This window comes from Aspergillus tubingensis (assembly GCF_013340325.1).
Source record: "Aspergillus tubingensis WU-2223L DNA, scaffold_14, whole genome shotgun sequence".
NCBI lineage: Eukaryota > Fungi > Ascomycota > Eurotiomycetes > Eurotiales > Aspergillaceae > Aspergillus > Aspergillus tubingensis.
The window spans coordinates 74,940-93,660 of NW_023336288.1; the positions used below are offsets into that span (position 1 = coordinate 74,940).

Consider the following 18,721-nt stretch of genomic DNA (forward strand, 5'->3'; position numbering starts at 1 on the left):
TACCCCAACGGAAGCTGTGCTATACTAACTTACCCCAATAGCATAAAGTCATGATGTAAATTGTGCTACCATTGCTATGATAGCTTTGGCAAAGTTCTACATATAAAGCCATAGTTAACAGACAATAGTACTACATCATGGCACTTCTTCGACGCTGTACCATACCTAATCCAATAGCATGGAGTCACGCTGAAAACGGGTACTACTTTGACTATGACACCTCGATAAACCCTTCTCTTCATCAATCCTCATAGTATCAAACCATAATACAAATGTAACTCCACTACATCATTATGATACTCTGGATCTATACTACCCTTCCTCCAACAGCATGGAGTCATGATGAAAACAATCGCTATGACTACTACGACGCCGAAGTTTGCTAGTAGACAGCTTTCGATATATAAATACTATCTACGATCGAGACGAACCCCCGCATTGGCCGGTTTATTTTACTACCATATTCAATTCTGCTACTATATACTCAGAGACGAGCTTCCTTCTGAAGAAACAAATTCGGATTCTCTTATTTTCCCTCTTCGTGGCTCCCTCGACATGTCTTCAACAAATATTCTAGGCAACCTCAACCAGGTATGCATTGCCACACCAGATTTTTATAAGACCCTCGACGAGCTACGTTCAGTCGGCTTGGGACCTTTTCAAGTATACCGCTTCAACTCCGATACCGTTTCGGATCAGAAATACTACGACGAGACAGGCGACGATTTATATGAGATGGATGTGGCCTTTGCGTATAATCCCGATTCAAAGGCGCCAGTTATCGAGGTTATGCACCCCAAAAAGGGAAAGTCTGTTATACAAGATTATTTGAATAAGCACGGCAACAAAGAGGGAGTGCAGAGCATTGCTTATGATATGAGCACCTTGACAATGGATGAGCGCATAAACGTGATGAAGGAAAAAGGCTACAAGCCTACTACGTCGGGCTACTTCATTGGCAAAAAGGGGGGAACGAAATTCTGCTTCTTTGATACCGCCGATAATGACCGCGTCCCAACGTGCTTCGAGACGATCGAGTGGTCGAGTGATTGGGTAGCCCCAGATCCTGAGTGGTACCCAAATCCACCAAATGCATAGACAGGACGAGCATTTTGAATTGTGTATCCTAGGGTTGCCGTGACCAAAACAAATCCTGTACCTCAGATCTCTGTAGGTTTTCTTCCCTCGGGGTTTTCCTACAGACTTTTGCACCTACACACGGGGACCATCCCGAGATGTGGTGTGAAAGATAGAATTATGGTCTTATATTTATGATTACCTTAGAACCTGCGCCTTATATCGGATCAGTAAGGATACTAATGACCTCGGCCACCACTACGGCGGCAAGAGACTAGGTAGAGTTGAATTCAAGAATAATACTATAAGTAGAAACCTGGATCTCCTCGAACCGAATTGGGGAACAGATTGTTCTCTTGCACTCAGGAAAGGGTTAGAAACAGCCTTTGTATTAGCGGGAGAAGCTGCCAGAGACTGAGGATGACTTGGTTGTGTATCTTGGGTCCTACTACCTATTCACTCATTACCATACCATGTGTGGGAATGAGAGTATGGCGAGATACGTAAGTATGTGCAGGTCATTGGAGCAGGTAAGTAGATTGTTACCTGGGTGAGCTGGAACAGGCTGACCGTCCGTCTGCCCCCGAGGGGGAATGATATTATTCGAGTGTATACCTCTCTACTAAGTATCTTCACATTTCTGCGCGGAAGATGTTTAGGCGAGCGACCTCGCTTAATTAGATGTCAATTCAGTCAAGAGGACCATTTTGTCGACTATGCAGGGGCTTTAGTGTCTATATGTCTTGTGCCCCTCTGTCACCTTTATCTATAAACACCTGCATTGGCTTGGGGTATATCTTATATTTTCCATATGAGTATGAAAGCAATACATGCAAATGAGTGCCTATAGAGACAGCAGCATTGCACGGACCCGGACTGAACTAAGAGTAGAAGCACGAGTTTTCTCGGAGCATAAGTATACAAATCAATCTGGCCAGTCACGAACCCAGTCTGCTTTCTTAGAGCAGCTCTGCGCTCTCGGGAGAGCAGTCCTGTAAATCTTCAGCCATAAACGGCGGATAATCGCGACCAATCCAATGGAAGCCCGAAATGCACTTACCATCCGGACAGGTTAACCTTTGTATTCCCAATGCCTAAAGTACCGGCTAGTCCATAGTGTAGATGATGATATAGAGGTATTCAGATTATCACCATGATTTACTCCACTTGATTGAATATATTGAAAAGAGATGAACCTTTTCCGTTAATCTTTTTTGTTTGTTTTATTACTTCTCTCTTTTTTTGTGGCTACTGCTTCATTCGATCTTAGAGTGAGAGAAATTGTCCGTCTGCCGGATGCCTACGGCACAGAAGGATACCCGACCGGTGAAAGCCACTGTCAAAGTTAATTCAGCTGTGAGTACAAGGCTGAACGGGCAAAATTCCTCGTCATGCGAGGGATTCAGCCTTGAAGTGCAATCGTGCGCTCCGTATTAAGGGAAGGGATCCACTAGCTCGGGCTGAGCAGGATCGCTGAAATGATGAATGCCAATACAGAGATCATCAGGGAATGGGTGGCATACATGCAGTTTGCCGTGGTCCCATGTCAAGCTTAGTACGGGCGGGATGGGAAAAGTGTAATGAGTAGACACAGGTCATTGGCGGGAACTCAGAGGGCATCGAACTGGCTTCGGACAAACTCGCCCGCCGCACTGCAAGTTGGTTGAGTTAATCCGATCCCGTTGCTTACCCTTTGGGACGCGACAGACTGGACCCTCGGGACCAAGACCTCTGGCGAATCTAGCAGCGAACGCCGGGGTTTTGATCAACAACTTGCAGTACATCATCAGGTCGACCTATGCCGCTCGCTGCATTTTACTTTTTACCGCACTGCTGTCTCAATGCCTGTCTAACTGGCACTTGGACAAGGCAACGATTTCTGACTTGCCACAAGGCGGGTGGGGCTGGCTGTAGAACGAACCTTGCTATTATCCATCGACTACAGAAACCGACACTTGCTATATCATCCCAGTGTATAGTAGTGACTGTGGCAGTAATTATTCGTTCCGTACTGCCATAATCACTACTGTCTGCTGCGTCGTGCTGGTAGTCCCTTTCTCTATAGTAATAGTAGGTACCTTATATCTCGCCACACTTATTGGACACCATTATTACATCCCAACTACTTGCATCAGTACGACTTTCACCACCATGCCACCACCTAAACCCCGCCAGATCAAAAGGCCCCGATTATCATTGAGTTGCATTGTCTGCCGTCGTCGCAAAGTTCGCTGCGGCCGCGAACATCCGCAATGCGCCAATTGTGTCCGGATGAAGGAGAATTGTGTCTACGAGAATATGGCCCGCGATAAGTGTACTGGCCGTGTACGCCAAGTGTCTCCTCCTGTACCCCAGGGGGATAAATCTAATGGACAGGAATCCTCTGCCGATGATTTGGAGAAGCAAACAGGAGGTTTTACCTGGTCACACTGGATGACACAAGACTCTGGAAATGTGATAGATCTCGGCGATGAGGCTCCCCTTCCGCGTGGCAACGTTTCTTTCATTGCTCCTCCTCCTCAGAGACATTCTGCCAAAGCTAGATGCGATGCTAGCTCTGTTCCTCATCAATGGCTTTCTTCCTCCATACTCACCCCGGCACCACTATCACGCCAACAGGAGGTTGATTTGCAAAATCCGACAGTGCCTTCCTGGGACGAGACCATCCAGCTGCCCGAGAACCATCAAGCCTCCGCTAGGGCAAGAAGAAGCAAAACGCCAAGTGCCTCCCAAGATGCCGCCACTGCAGTCTCAGGATCCGCTAGAGCGCCCAGTGCCTCTATCAGTCACCATTATCTTATCAGTTCTGACTATCTGAGCGTACGACGGGGAGCACGTGCGCGGTACATTGGTCAAGCATTTTGGGGATTTGTGGCCGGGAAAGTCAGTACTGCCCAGCGATGTAAGCAGAAACCCGGCGGCCAGGCATGAACTGACCTTGATTATTGGGCTACCGGCAGGAATCTATGAGTGATGATTTCTTTGACTGCAACCGTGACGCTTCACCAGAACGGCCCCTCAGACACATATCCTCCTTGGGGATGTTCAATCTATTACGGTCCCTACCTACGAAGCCTGTGAGCGATACCTTCCTTGATGCATTCTTCTTCGCGGTGTGGCCTCTTTCCCCTCTGGTGCATAGCCCAACCCTACGGGCGGACTACGACAGGTTCTGGGATTGGTGCCGCAATAGCGATAGGGCGCTTCCCCCAGAAAAGATCCGCGACGACCCAACCTTTCTCTGCCTTCTCTTTGCCATCCTATATTCTGGCGCATGCGCTGCACCGCCGGCCAGCTGGACACGCGGCAGTCTGCAGAGTCTGCGGAAAGAAACGACGATAGCCCACTTGAAGTCGGCCTGTACGACAAGTATGTCTCTATGCCAACACCTCGAACACCCGACATTGAACACGCTAGTGTCTACGCTGCTGACTGCAACATTCTTGGACCGACATGTTGGGCCAATGCGCAATATGGTCTCTATCAGCACAACAATCTGCATTGCCCAGAGCATGGGATTGCATCGGGAAGGAACTTGGTCATCTTCATTGAGCCCCGTTGATCGGGAAATCCGTCGTCGAGCCTGGTGGTATATTATTGGGCTTGACGTCCAGTCTAGCATATGCACAGGCCTACCCCCTTGTTGCGCTCCCGAGGCGCTGGACATTGTCAGCATGATAACTGATACATGCGATGATGATATTAGTGACTTTTCTGGTCACTTTTCCCCGGATCTAGTTCCTGGTCCATCGGAACAGTCCATAGCCGTTATACTCGCCATAGCGCGCGCTGAAACAGCGCGTGTGCAGTCAAAGATCGTTTCGCGCCTGCAAACTGGACGACACCTGGCTCAGACTGAATTTACTGAACTTGTGACATTGGCGAAAAAGCTTCAACAGAAGATCGATAAACTGATTGCCCGTGTTCCTTCACAAGGTATTCCTGAACAGGGATTAATTCCCTCCCGACTAGCCAAAGCATCTCCGATCACACACCCAGCACTTTATAAGGATGATGGCACTCATCCTACTGTTTTCGCGGCTTGGACAAGAATAATGTTGATTTTGCTCAAAGTGGAGGTAGCTATACTTCTACAAAAGCCGTTCTTACCTGCCCCGGACAGTGCGGATCCGGAATCATGTAGAGCATGGACCAGGTATGAATCCTTGATATCATCACGATCTGGTCCGACAGCTCTATTGACAAGCACTGTATCTCCAGTGTAGCACACCTCTGCGTGAGCTACTTGCGTATGTTCCTGCAGCTCTATCAAACCCCTGCTTTCTCCCCTTACGTATGGTTTTGCTATCAATATCATGGCCCTCTTCAATGTGCGTTTCTTATCCTCGTCTACTTACATCGCTTTCCGGAATCAGAAGATATTGTGCTGGCTCGATATTGCATCGAAGAAATTATCGACCACACTATTTCATACTACCAAGTTCCGCGAGATTCGCCGGGAGAATCTCGTGCGGATAATCCGGAATGTGATGAGGGTTCATCAGAGGCGCGAATTCCGCTCGCTATACAGGTTCTCGTTGACCTTAAGAGTCGTGTGGATTCACAAATGAAATTCGCTAACCGAATCACTGACAAGCTGGACGAAAACAAATGTTGGCTTTTCCCATACACCCTTGAACTTGGAAGTCAGAGTACTGAGAAGGACACAGTGAACGAGAGCATCTTTCCTTTGCCGAATTCATCGTCTTCGTCATCCACAATCCACAACCACCGCAATCAATATGCCCCGTCTACGGCTACCGCACCCCAAACGCCTTCGGGCACCAGACCTGGACCGACGAGTAACGTATTTGCCGTAGAATATGACAGTGGCCTGGATCAGGATGTTCTTGCCAGTCTCACTGATTTCGAGTCTTGGTCATCCTCGTTGGCTAGACCCAAATGGTACCCGAGCACATCTGAACACACTCGCACCACACCGTTAACTTGTGATAGAATTGGAAGTATCTCGCGTTCGTCATCTTTAGGCAAAGGGGATAGTGCTTAGATGACTGGTAATACCATATTGATCACCTTACAATTACCCCGGACTCAATGTATATGTATTTGATCTATCTTTTCCCTTGTGCTACAACAGTAAAGCCGAAGCTACCACACCGATGAAATGAAGAATTCAGAGCATCGAGTAAACGGTGTACTATTATACCTGCTATATGGCGATTAAGCAATGGCACCTTGTGAACTGGAATGATGTCTGGAAGTACTAATGGATATGAATGTCATACTAGCGATTGTAGCTTTGGAGAATGCCATGCTGACACAGAGCGAAAAGATCTAGGTATTTCGCATTCGTCATATATTCGACAGAAAATTGTTTTGGCCCGAAGGTCCGATCCTTGATATTTACAGAAGAAACAACTCTATTGACCCCCTGCACGTGCCAGCGTCAGTTACTGCAAATCAACCCAACGAACCTTCAACCCATTGCATAAGTGGACTAACCGACGCTTGCTTAAAAGCGAGATAGAGAAATGAACTTCTACACAGCTACTAGGACGGAATATCTTGACGAGATCCTTTAGATTAGTCACTTGAGTAGCTGGTTACGTTACGCCTCACGTCGGATAAGACCTTCTTTCCTTACCATGTCACCCGTTCCTTCAAGCGTCAGCCAGGCAACTCCTACAGCTGTAAAGCTGCACCGAGAAAGAAGTAGCAGCCGGAACCTCAGCTAATACGAACAGGCTCATAGAAGCTATTTCAGTGAATGCTAGCACGAGTGTGGAACGAAAAACCTATGGCGTCGCATATTGAGAAAGAACTTCGGATTCAGCCCAAGTAAATTCTCTGAGAATTGTATCCGCATGAGCCGAACATCGTGGCGCAACATTGCATTTATACGGTCGCGGGCAGACCAGGAAACCTTCGGTGTAGCTGGTGGTCGGGTCTGCGTCGATGGGGATGGGATTGCCCTTTTCATCCCGCGCCGGCTCGAAATTGAATGCCCAAAGAAGCTTTGCAGCACCAAGGAACATGTTACGTTCGGACAGATGAATCCCTGGACACAGACGTCGTCCGGCACCGTAGATATAATGATCACGCTGCATGTACTCGGAGGAAGCGGCATATTCAAATGCCAGCTTATACCGGCCCTCAAACCGCGAAGGGTCAAACTGGTCGGGGTTTGGAAAGACATTTTCGTCATGATGTAAGCCCCAGACGTTCAGAAAGACGGCGGTTCCCTTTGGGAGGAAGTAGTCATTCACCCAGTCATCCTTGCTGAGAGCGTGTGGAAAGGCCAAGGGTGTGACGGGTCGCCAGCGCATTGTTTCTTTGACAACCATGTTAATGTAAGGCAGACGAGGAAAGTCCTCCCAGGTTGGGGATCGGTATTCTCCACAGACTGCATCGAGCTCAGCTTGTGCTCGCGTTTGAATCTCAGGATGGAGCGCCAACGCTTGGATCATGACCAGAAGCATTGTGGAACCGGTATCCGAGCCTCCCTCCATCATAACACCACCCAAGAAGTCGACCTGGTTATCCGTAAGACCAAGCTTCTCTTGCAGATCAAGGACGTCGTCGAGGAAGCTGCGGGCTCAATACTGGGAGGCGCTCTCTGCTCTACGACGCGCCTCGATGGCCCGTCGGTGGAACGAACCATACAGCCGCTTCATACCACGTGCCACCGCCTGTGAGCGATCAACCCAGTGGCCAAACCACTGCTGTGGCACCCAATGCAGCCAAGGAAATATGTCCACTGGTGGGGTAGCACCTGTCTCCATGATTTGGGACCAGAGCTCCATTATCTCATATAGGTCTTGCATTTGTGGTGTGTCCCAAGACGGAGTACGAATACCGAAAAGCAAACTCATTATAATGCTATTAGTTGTGCGCTTCGTATGCAACATATGCTTCTCGGGATGTAGGAGAAAGTCGCGCATCATCTGTGTATGCTCGGCCTCCAGCAGGCGGACATGCGTCTTTTCGCACATGGAAGCCGAGAAATGCTGATTTATGGTTTTGCGGAATAGACGCCAATTGTCGCTATAGTCCATGACTAGGAGATGGTCACCGCCAGTGATGATGTTTTGTCCAACATGTGAAGTTGGACGTGAACTGTACAGCGCGCTCCGTTTGTCGAAGAGCTCCTTGACCAGAGCACGATTCGTAACCACTGCGGCTGTCGCTGGACCAATATGGAAGCCGTATAAGCCTCCATATGTCCTGGTCCACTCTGTGAATCTGTTTCCTGTCAGCTACTGCTTTGCCTTTTCCAAAATTGATGCATACTTGAGATGCGCGCGAACTTTGGGTAATTGGAGAATGCTCCCAATGAACGGGGCACCGGGGGGACCTGTCTCACATTAGACTCTTGTACGTGTGTATATTATGATTGCTATTATCAGGGTTTATGGAATGGTGGTAGGAGTTCCACATATGTCAGCACATACCAGGCGGTAGCTTTCGCTGTAGTCTCCAACTATTGAAGGTGGCGCGGAGAACTACCAGCAAAAGCGCACATGTGGCTAATGCAGTCAGATGAACAAGCGCCATTCTGCTGAAGAATAACTAAGCATTGATTCAACAAGTTTGAATGTCTGCTCATCACTGCTGAGGTGAAATGAAAGGGATAAAAATAAGTGGGCGGGGGGCGGTTGTCTGTGCCTATTACCAGCCCGTTCGATCGGCCAAGAAAAAAGAAGAAAAAGACAATAGGTAGACAATTAGAAAAAGCAATATAATGATTCACAAACAGAGATTATGTTTAGCTATTAAGTAATCACTATACGAAAACAGAACAGTAGTGCAGACTAGAGATTGGACAAACCAATGGGAAGCAATAAGCAGACCGAAAAAAGACATCAATCTTGTTCTTCGCGACACGTCAGAAGTCAGTCGGCATTCGGAATCGCGAAAAAGGTTTCAGGGCCAAACCTCCTGCAATGTCCTTTGGCACCTCCCCGTCATTAGTCGAGATCACATCCATCATCCGCAGGTATTTGTTGATAGTAGCCATCGATGCACAGGGAAAATCACCGCCGTATAAGACATGTCCTCTCTTCGCAAACCCGTCTCTCCTTCACCAGTGACTGCATGTTCCATTCATTGCCACAAAATCGTATCAAAATAAAAGTTTCTTGCTTACTCGTAAAGTTTCTGGGTTGCGTTATTCAATCTAGCTTCAAAGAGAAGATTTGCTGCGCGTGTCACAAGGATAGACAATGTTCCGCCGCGATAATGAACATTACAGTACCACTCGTACTGGTCGGCGAATGGCAGAGACACGGGAAGATACAAAAACCACGGCAACTGTCGTGGGGAAGAAAGAAACAGGAAGAGGTTCCAAGGAGGCAAAGTGGTATCAAAAGGGTTTCCAACAAGCAGCAGCAACATGGTGCGACGTCGTGGAATGTTAACCAGTTCAGTCTAGTGAAACTGGGGAGGAAGAGTGGTCAACTTGCTCAGTTCGGTGACTGTTTCTTCCCAAAGCTTGGTTTGAATCTCCTGGCCCATTGGAGAGGTAACGATTGCAGGTTTACTGAAAGAGAATTAAAATCAGGTGGTGAAGCCTATGGTAGACTAAGCAGAAGCAGGACTTACTCGGTGATGACCTTATCCGCCAGAAACTTCCCATGGGACTCTGGGCCTGCTACGAGCGCAGCGTTCAGGATAACCCAACCCCCTACCTCAACGGGTCGGGCGCGAATAGCCTTGATGACGTTGATAATCAAGCGCAGGTGCAGTGGAAGCATGTTACTCATCCCAGTGTTTACCATACCCGGACACATCATATTAATGATGACCTTTTTGGGGTCCAGGCGCGGAGCCAAGCTGTACATGAACAGCACACAGAGTAACTTAGTGTCACTATACCGTTGAAAAGGAGCAAAGGCTTCTTTCTTGTCCATATGCTCCAAAACCCCCTCGTCGGCTTCAATGGGGGCCTTTTTCTCGAAACTGGGTGACTCGTGCGAGCGACTGCCTACCCAGCTGATCCGGGCAGGGGAGCCGGTCTGCTCCGCACCGGCTTCCAGGTGAGGAAGAAGCTCGGCAACCAGCAGCATGTTAGAGCAGTAGTTCACCTGCGTCACCCTCTCGTGGCCACTTGGGCTACGTTCGAAGTTTAAAGAAGCAACTCCCGCATTAAGGATGAGGAGATCAACCACCGGAACCTCTTCGCGGAGAGTTTTAGCGAATTGCTGCACGCTATCATAGCGATCCATGTCAAGCTCCATAACCTTGATTGTGGGCTTGGGGTTGTCGGTTTGAATGCCGCGGTCCTGCAGCAACGATTCGATGCAGGCCTCGCCTTTGGAGACATTGCGCACGGCGAGGATGGCGGTGGAGAGGCGCAAGCGCAAAAGCTGCTTGGTGACTTCAAGACCCAGACCTGCAGTGGCACCAGTGATAACCGCGGTCTTCCCAGTAAGGTCAATTCCTGTAGGCAAGGGATCGATCTTTGGCTGTGGCTGAAAGAACTTGACCATCGTGGTTGTAGTGACGGCCGGTAGTAGCCCTAGGACGGATACAAGATAATAATTGGATGCAACGAGCAAAGAGTATATGGTAAAGCCGAAAGCGAGATCACACGAGAACAATTGGAAGAAGAGGAACCACCAAAAAGATAGATTTTAAATGGACAAAAGGATATCACAGCTGCCCCCGAAAGGAGACCCAGCTGGGACTGAAGATTGTTAATATCGCTGGCAGAATCACCAATTACATGTCAGTTGGCACTGCAGGGCTGACAAACTATAGCTGAGTCAGCTATGCATGACTCAGCATTCGGCCGACGAATGTCCCAAAACGGCAAAGTGACACGGGCTCATATGGATCTCGTCCGACGATCGGTTTGTCATTTCGCTTTACAGTACAGTTCGAGTTCGGCCCAACTCGGCCCAAAAGGGACAAAAGGAAAGATATGGGTTCCATTTGCTTCATCACATTCTCGCATTCTGACGGGTGATACTGCATTTCGACCTATCCTCAACATGTAGTATTTCCGTAAACCACACTGTTACGAAGTAAATTTCCAAGTGTGGAAAGTATGTAACCTATCTAGTGTATGCATTATGGCGAATTCGTTCCAGCTCCATCCATCTCTTCTATCATCTGGGAGAATTCTACTGATACAAATAATAAAAAATTATCATGTTCAGGCTCGAGTCCCGACATGAGAGTATTCCATGTGACGGAGAAGACGGTGGCATTGTAAGACGCTGTAAGAACGCCATATGACTCAAGGCAATAAAGGTGTGGGTGGTACGAGCTTGTGTTAGAATATATTTCAAGTTCAGACGACGAGGCTCTGTAGCAACATCAACCCGAGCCATCGGATGAGAGTTTGGCTCATCAACATATTTTTCCATGCCTATCTAGCTGTTACCTGAGTCTGCTGTGTACAAATGGTTTTGCTCACTTATGAAGATATAATCAGAAACTACGTAGAGCTCTATTAGGAAAGCAAAAACGAAGATTGAAAAAAGAGTTCAAAAAGGGAATGGGGCAAGCCGGGCTTGAACCGGCCACCTCCAGATCTTCAGTCTGACGCGCTCCCAGATGCGCCATTGCCCCATTGATTACGTCATATTATACATGTATGTGACATCTATTGTTGCTACCCAACGTACTCTATCTTGCTTAACGCTTTAAAGACAGCATGACATCCAGTAATACAAAATCGGTATTATAGATTACGATTTCATAGGTTTTCAGTATGTTCTTTACGCCCAATAATTCCCATGGTATCACTTCTTCTGCTTATGACCCGTTCTGAACTCAATGGATAATAGTCATGAACACGCTGCCATGGAATGCTCATCCGATCCCATAGATTTCGCGTGAAATAGACATTCATGCCTTCATAACTGCCTCGTATTTAATCACCTCATGTAAACTTTATTGAGAAGCTTCTTCTTCCCGTTCCATATGGTGGATTAATTGCACCCCTTCATAGAGCTACGGCCTACCGGTCTCCTACTCGAGTCAATAAACTAACTCCACATTCACATTATGTAGACTACCACATCGTCCTCCACAGTCAGAATGGATTTGGCAGATATCCTCGTCGTGGCGGAGGGTGCATAGAACTTTCAACTTCGTACTTTTATTGGAAAAGTAAATACATTTAAAGAGCATCTTGCTCACTATAATCCCATTACTCACAAACAACCTCATTGCTCAGGAATGTTGCATCCACCGCGAAGCATTGAGTATCGCTGGTGATGTTGTATTCGCCGTACAATGACTCATCGGTGCAGCCAGTAGAGGTGTACATCTTCAAGATAGGCGATGTGCCAGCATCGCAGGAGCCGGAGTAGATGCGCGCGGAGAAAGATTTGAGAGGGAGGCCGTTGGCAGGCCCACAGGCACCAGAGATGACGTTGGCGGCCTCAATGCTGGGGGAGACGCAGTCGGCATAGTAGTAGCCGCTGAAGGCGACGTCAATGGTGGCAGCAGCAGTGGCCACAAAAGCGGAAAGCGCAAGGATCTGGCATGGTCAGACTGGATTATCGGACATCGGAGGAAAAGGATGTTATTAACCTTGAACTGCATATTGAATGAGATTCGGTGTTTTAGGTCTCAATGATCGTTGAAGTGTAAGAAGATGATGTGTTGGTCTGCCATGATGCAGGGAAGCATCGCGACTTTATAGTTGCGGTTGGATAGAGGAGGTCATATCTATCTTTACAAGCTCCTACGAAGTAGGACCGAATGCCAAGACAGGGCTGATGCGTCTTTCACCACTCAGCTAGATCTTATCAGATCCATATTCCTAACCAGGAAGTCTACTCCTTCGAGGCTTCGACTGTTCCTATCTCCGATAAATTGCCAAGCAAGCCTCCTCGTATTCCTCGCCCTTCTATTCTTGCTAAAAGGCGCGATGTTTGCGATGTCCCCACTGGCTGATTCTTTTACGTAAACCCGTGGAAGTACGGAGGTTCGAGAAAAAACCCTTGAAATCGGATTTAGGGTGAAAAGAATTTGAGGGTAAGAAATTAAGCCAAGAGATAAAGTATCAAGAATATTACATTCTTGCTACTTAGATCTAAAGCCAAGATCTGCAGATATCATAGGCTTTATTTTCTGAAGACTGATGGGTATTTCGGCCATACCCTTAGAGAATATGAAGGCTTCTGATAGGCCGAAGATAAGATGATTCCACAAGACTCCGCACTAAAAGAGTGGGTCCTCCAGCTACGCGAGACCTGCGTAAGTCACCCTGCTTTCACTTAGCTTTTATTGTTATTTTATTTCGCACTTCAAGATGCTCATTTTATGAACTTGGGTCAGAAGTGTTCCAATACTATTGAAAAGTGTTACGTTATCCAACGAGGACACAGCTTGCCCAGGAGAACTACTTATGGCAATTTACGTAGACGATAATATCTTGAGGCGCGCTCTACAGCAAGCAATGAAAGCAACGAAACGAACGAACGAATGGAGCAAAAGAGTCAGTTGAATTGAGCTATCTAGGAAAGAGCGAAACAAAGCAACGCGTAGAGATACTTTGTATAGGAGGTCTGAGTATAGCATATAACTAGCTTATATAAATATTTTAATACAGCCTCCTAGGCAAAGGAGCATGCGAAGAAGTATTAAATAAAGCTATAAATATTTTTTAGATAAATAATCTTTTATATATTAAGTATTATATCTAGGATACTGAGGGGGGATAGCCAATCAGGTTATTTTTAAAAAATTATAAAAAATATAAAACTTTTCCTGATCTAGTACTTTGGTAAAGCTGTCTACAGAATTATTAATATTTATAATATATTAAATTAATATAATATCTATTTTAATAAGATTTATTATAAATAAGTAATAGTTATCTAGCCACCTAGTAAACTGTATATAGATATTATAATTAAAAATCTATAATAAATTAGCAGTATTACTGAATAGAGGTATCTTATTATTATCTAATATCTTAAAATTAAATATCTGTACTAGTTTTTTAATATATAGAATATTTTTAATAACAGTATTATACACATAATATTCTATAATAATAAAGAAGAATATAATAATGCTTTATTTATTAAATAACTAGATAATAAAATTATCTGTATAAAATATAATCTATTCTTTTATTAATTTATTATTCTTATAATTAGTATGAGTAGTATTTATATAAATCTTAATTTTTTTAATATAATCAGCCGCCAGGGTAATCCCATAGAAGATAATATTATATAAATATTTATATATATTTTTTAGTGCTTTCATGTTTGCTGTAATAAAAGTATATATATATTTTTATAAGTAAAATATAATAAAATATAGATTAAATTTTATTTTAATAATTAGCCAGTTCAATCTGTTTACAAGACTTTGATATTTATTAATATTAATCTCTTCTATTAATATTTCAGTATAATTTATTTTTATATAAATAAATATTATAAAGATGGCAACACCTGAGCAGAATTATATTTTAATAATAATAAAATATTTCTTTATATAAATAAATTATCTAAGTAAGATACTGCCTGTCTTATAATTATAGAGAATATTATAATTAAATAAAATTTTCAGTTTATCTAGTTCTTTGAATCTGAATATTTTATTTAGATAATATTTTATTAAGATTAGATCTGTCTGCTTAGAACTAGTAATAACAGAGTTATTTATATAAATAATAAATTATATATTATTATTTTTATATATATACAGATTCTCCGGCAGGGGTTTAAAGCTAACTTTTTATAATTTTTTATTAAAAATATAGTATTACAGGTACACCGCCTACTATAATTTATAAAGTATTATTTTAAATAAATATATATATTCAGAGAGATTTTTATAGAAATTAGTTAATTATTTTATATAAATTTATTTATCTTTTATTTACATGTGTAGATAAACAGAGATAATATTATATTATTTCTAGTAAAGATTTTTCAGTACTATATTAGTTATAAATATTTTAAGAATAATCTTACTTATTATCAGGACAAAGAATTCAGTATAATTAATATTAAATATCTAATAATTACTGTAAATTATTTAGTAAGTATAAAATTATATAATAATATTCTTTGTATTAATTTTTAGATTAAATATTTATTTATCTGGGATTACACAAGCACTGGTAGGTTAGTTAATTATTTTATAAGTATTTATTAACTTAATTTTATTAATTTATATAGTCATGGCTTTTTTCTAATATAAAATAAATAGAGATAAGATGGCTTCTGTATAAATATTTAATATATTAATTTTATATTATTTAAGAATAAACAGAAAAAATAAATCAGATTTCTATTCTAGTATAATTATTTATTTATTTCTTAACTATAAAAAGCTTTTTCTTTTTATTATTTTTATAATTACTGTGGCAGTGTGATTATAATAATAAAAGATTTAAATTTAATAAATCAGAAATTATATTTTATATATTTAATAGATAATACTTCATAATCACAGAAATTCTTGATTAAGTAAATTAGATTAATAGATATAAGCAGGGCAGGAAGGGCAGGTTCAGTAGATTTAATTAATATAAATATAATTTCTATTCTTTTATATATAAAATTAATATTATTATTCTGCTCAGGGAGGGTCTTAATATTATTAATTATATATTTTATATTTTATAAAATTATTTTATTAAATATAATCAAGATACTTCCTGTAAGTATAATCAGATTTTTAAAAATAAATATAATTATTTTATCAGGATCTTTACAGTTATCTTTATATATATATTCTTTATAGAATATTATATTTTTTAATTTTTTAATCTTATTTAAAGCAGGATATTAAATAAGATATATATAATTATAATTTTTATTAAATCTGATAAAGTAATTAGTATCAGTACAAGAATTTATTTTTCTAAAGATAATATAGTCTTTTACAGGTATATATTAATAACAGTAGTATTTAAATATATATAAAAACTCAAGTAAGATATCAAGATTTAGAAAATTATAGAATAATCTGTATAAATAAATAAATATTTTTTTAATTTTATTTTTTACAGAGACTAGACAGTTAAAAATTTATATAATAAATTTAATAATAAATAGCTAGAGAATTAAAGACAGACCTGAATTAAATATTATAATTCTACTTATCTAATTAAATAAATTATTATAATATTTAATAAGTCTGTTAGCTTCAGATATTCTAAATACTGATATTATAATATAAATTCCTTAATTTTCGTGGTATATCTATTTTTTGAATCTATTAAATTTACAGTTTTTATTAAAATACTATAAAGTAATATATCTGCTAACTATATTTTTATATTTATTATTTATCTAAATCAGCTCTGTAGAGATATTATTTTTTTATTTTAATATAACTATTCTGATTAATTATATAATATTATTTACTATTACCAGAAAATATTTAAATTTTTTATAATTTATTAGAATGATTTACTGCATATCCATATGCCAGAGTTATATAAGATTAAATATTTTTAAAATAAGATTTCTTGATATTAAATACTTTACTTTCTCTAATAAATATATATTATAATAAAGATTCTTGCGGTGTTCAAGTTTAATTTATTAATTCTTTATAATAAAGATAATCTTACAGAATCTTATATATTTATATTACTAGTATAATAGCAGGAGATTAACTATAATAAAAATTAATCTTATATCCTGAGTATATATAAAAAGTATATTTTTATTTATTTATAAATATCTATTATTTTATTATTCTTTTTCCTGCGTAGGGTCAGATTCTTAATATTTATATATATTTTAAAATTCTTTTATAAGAGGTCTGCAGAGAGAAGACTATAAATAAAATTTAATTAATAAAATATCTTAATCTAGATCTTAATATATTTATTATTTATAAATAAAAATAAGATTTAATAGTTAATTAATTTAATAATACTAATTCCTCTATCAGAAATATTATATTTATAAAAACTAAAAATATCTAGATCATGATAGTAATTTAGTAAGGTATAATCAGATATAAGATATTAGAAATTATTTATATTATAAATCTAGTATAATAAGTAGTTAGCAGTACTTCTAACTACTATTCTTAAAAAATTTAAAATATTTAAATTTTTATTATCTGACTCTGTTTCATGCAGAGTAATATATTAAATAAATATTTTTATAATTTACTTTATAGATACTGCTGCCACTGTCTTTTTAAAATTATTAATATTTAAATTTAAATCTGATTTTTCTTTTTTATAATTATTATACTTTTCTCTGAAGAACTAGATATTTAGAATATATAATTTTTATTATCTTAAGCATGAGGCTGTATTAATATATTAATATTTTATTTAATTATAATTAATATATTTATAATAGTTACAGGCTCTGTTAATACACTTAAATATTATTTTTTTTATTTTAATAGTATATTTTTCATAAGAAATATTTTTTATTAAATATATAATTTTTTTTTACTCTTTCTTAATAACAGGTAGTTTATTAAATAAGCTTTAATTTTTTTTTATAGTAATTATTATCTTTAACTTACTGATTTTACTATACTATTTCTTTATATTTCTATAAATAGTATAAAATTTACTATTACTACAGATTATATCTAAGTTTTCTAATATCTTATTTTTTACTAAGATTACTTATACAGGTATGTCTGTTTGTATCTTTTATAAAAATATAAATATTATTATAAAAACAGGTATTTTATATTACAGGATTCTACTAAGAGTAAAGTTAGATTAGAAGTTATTAATAAATTTAATTATTATAATATATAAAGATTACTTTATATTAAACAGGTTATGTATAATATTTTGCTATAATATAATATTATATCTAAGAATAATTTTTTAAAGTACTTAATATATATTATTAATATATTTTTTTATATCAGTAAAATCTATAAATAAATCTAGTATCTTATCTGATAAATTTTAAATTAATTATAACTAGATAATTCTTAAATAAATCTGCTATATCTTAAATTTTAGATACTTATTATTAGATTTAGAAAAACTCTTATTAATCAAGTCTAATAGACTGATATTCTTAAGTATTTATTTAACTTAGAAATCTTATTTTAAGAAATTTATATATTTTTTTAGTAAGATCAGTAATCCTGGAATACTATCAGGAATTTATTTAGATAATTTATTTACTTATAATTTTATTATTATTACCACCTCCCCTTCCAGGGAGAGATTCTTGAATAATATATTATATCTAATTTTATATATTATTTTATTTATTTAACATGCTTGGCATAAGCAGGTAGATAAGTAGTTTTATATAATATATTTTTTTAATATGTGTAAATAATCTAATTAGATTTATTAGATTTATCAAGATAAATATTTTATAATAGAATATCTTATTTAACAGCAAGCAGCTAGCTGTAGTAAGTCCTGAATAGTTTCATAGTATAGAGGCCAGACTTATAATTTCTTAAGATATATTTTATAGTAAGCAATAAAAGTAATGAAACAAATAAATGAATGAAGTAAAAGAGTTAGTTGAATTGAGCTATCTAGGAAAGAGTAAAATAAAGTAATGTGTAGAGGTGCTTTGTGTGGGAGGTCTGAGCGCAGCACGTGACTAGCCTACATGAATGCCTCAACATAATATATAATGAATACAAAGACATGCTAAGACACAGGACCCATTTTTTGATTAAGAAGCTCATTCACGTTAGACATTCCTCTGGGCCAAGTAATCAACGCATCTGGCACTCGACTGAA

General features: G+C 39.4%; 5 protein-coding genes and 1 non-coding gene across 6 annotated transcripts; 2 read left to right on the forward strand and 4 right to left on the reverse strand.

Moving 5' to 3' along the window:
* Positions 1-555: 555 nt before the first annotated feature.
* AtWU_10796 (VOC family protein) lies at positions 556-1,098 on the forward strand (the record flags this gene model as incomplete). The annotated part of the gene is made up of 1 exon (XM_035505899.1): positions 556-1,098. The coding sequence occupies one exon, from the start codon at positions 556-558 to the stop codon at positions 1,096-1,098; it is 543 nt and encodes a 180-aa protein (XP_035361792.1).
* A 2,130-nt stretch (positions 1,099-3,228) lies between these two features.
* On the forward strand, positions 3,229-6,085 carry AtWU_10797 (Zn(II)2Cys6 transcription factor; the record flags this gene model as incomplete). The annotated part of the gene is made up of 4 exons (XM_035505900.1): positions 3,229-3,960; positions 4,038-5,233; positions 5,299-5,690; positions 5,748-6,085. The coding sequence occupies 4 exons, from the start codon at positions 3,229-3,231 to the stop codon at positions 6,083-6,085; spliced, it is 2,658 nt and encodes an 885-aa protein (XP_035361793.1).
* Positions 6,086-6,833: 748 nt separating this feature from the next.
* Positions 6,834-8,592, reverse strand: AtWU_10798 (cytochrome P450; the record flags this gene model as incomplete). Its single annotated transcript, XM_035505901.1, has 4 exons — positions 6,834-7,626; positions 7,702-8,280; positions 8,329-8,392; positions 8,490-8,592. 4 exons carry the CDS (start codon positions 8,590-8,592, stop codon positions 6,834-6,836), a joined length of 1,539 nt encoding a protein of 512 aa, XP_035361794.1.
* An 873-nt stretch (positions 8,593-9,465) lies between these two features.
* AtWU_10799 (short-chain dehydrogenase/reductase family protein) lies at positions 9,466-10,526 on the reverse strand (the record flags this gene model as incomplete). The annotated part of the gene is made up of 2 exons (XM_035505902.1): positions 9,466-9,577; positions 9,640-10,526. The coding sequence occupies 2 exons, from the start codon at positions 10,524-10,526 to the stop codon at positions 9,466-9,468; spliced, it is 999 nt and encodes a 332-aa protein (XP_035361795.1).
* Positions 10,527-11,540: 1,014 nt separating this feature from the next.
* AtWU_t258 lies at positions 11,541-11,613 on the reverse strand. The gene has a single exon. It is a non-coding gene; the product is annotated as a tRNA-Phe (tRNA).
* Positions 11,614-12,196: 583 nt separating this feature from the next.
* Positions 12,197-12,594, reverse strand: AtWU_10800 (histidine kinase-, DNA gyrase B-, and HSP90-like ATPase family protein; the record flags this gene model as incomplete). The annotated part of the gene is made up of 2 exons (XM_035505903.1): positions 12,197-12,529; positions 12,583-12,594. The coding sequence occupies 2 exons, from the start codon at positions 12,592-12,594 to the stop codon at positions 12,197-12,199; spliced, it is 345 nt and encodes a 114-aa protein (XP_035361796.1).
* Positions 12,595-18,721: the final 6,127 nt, after the last annotated feature.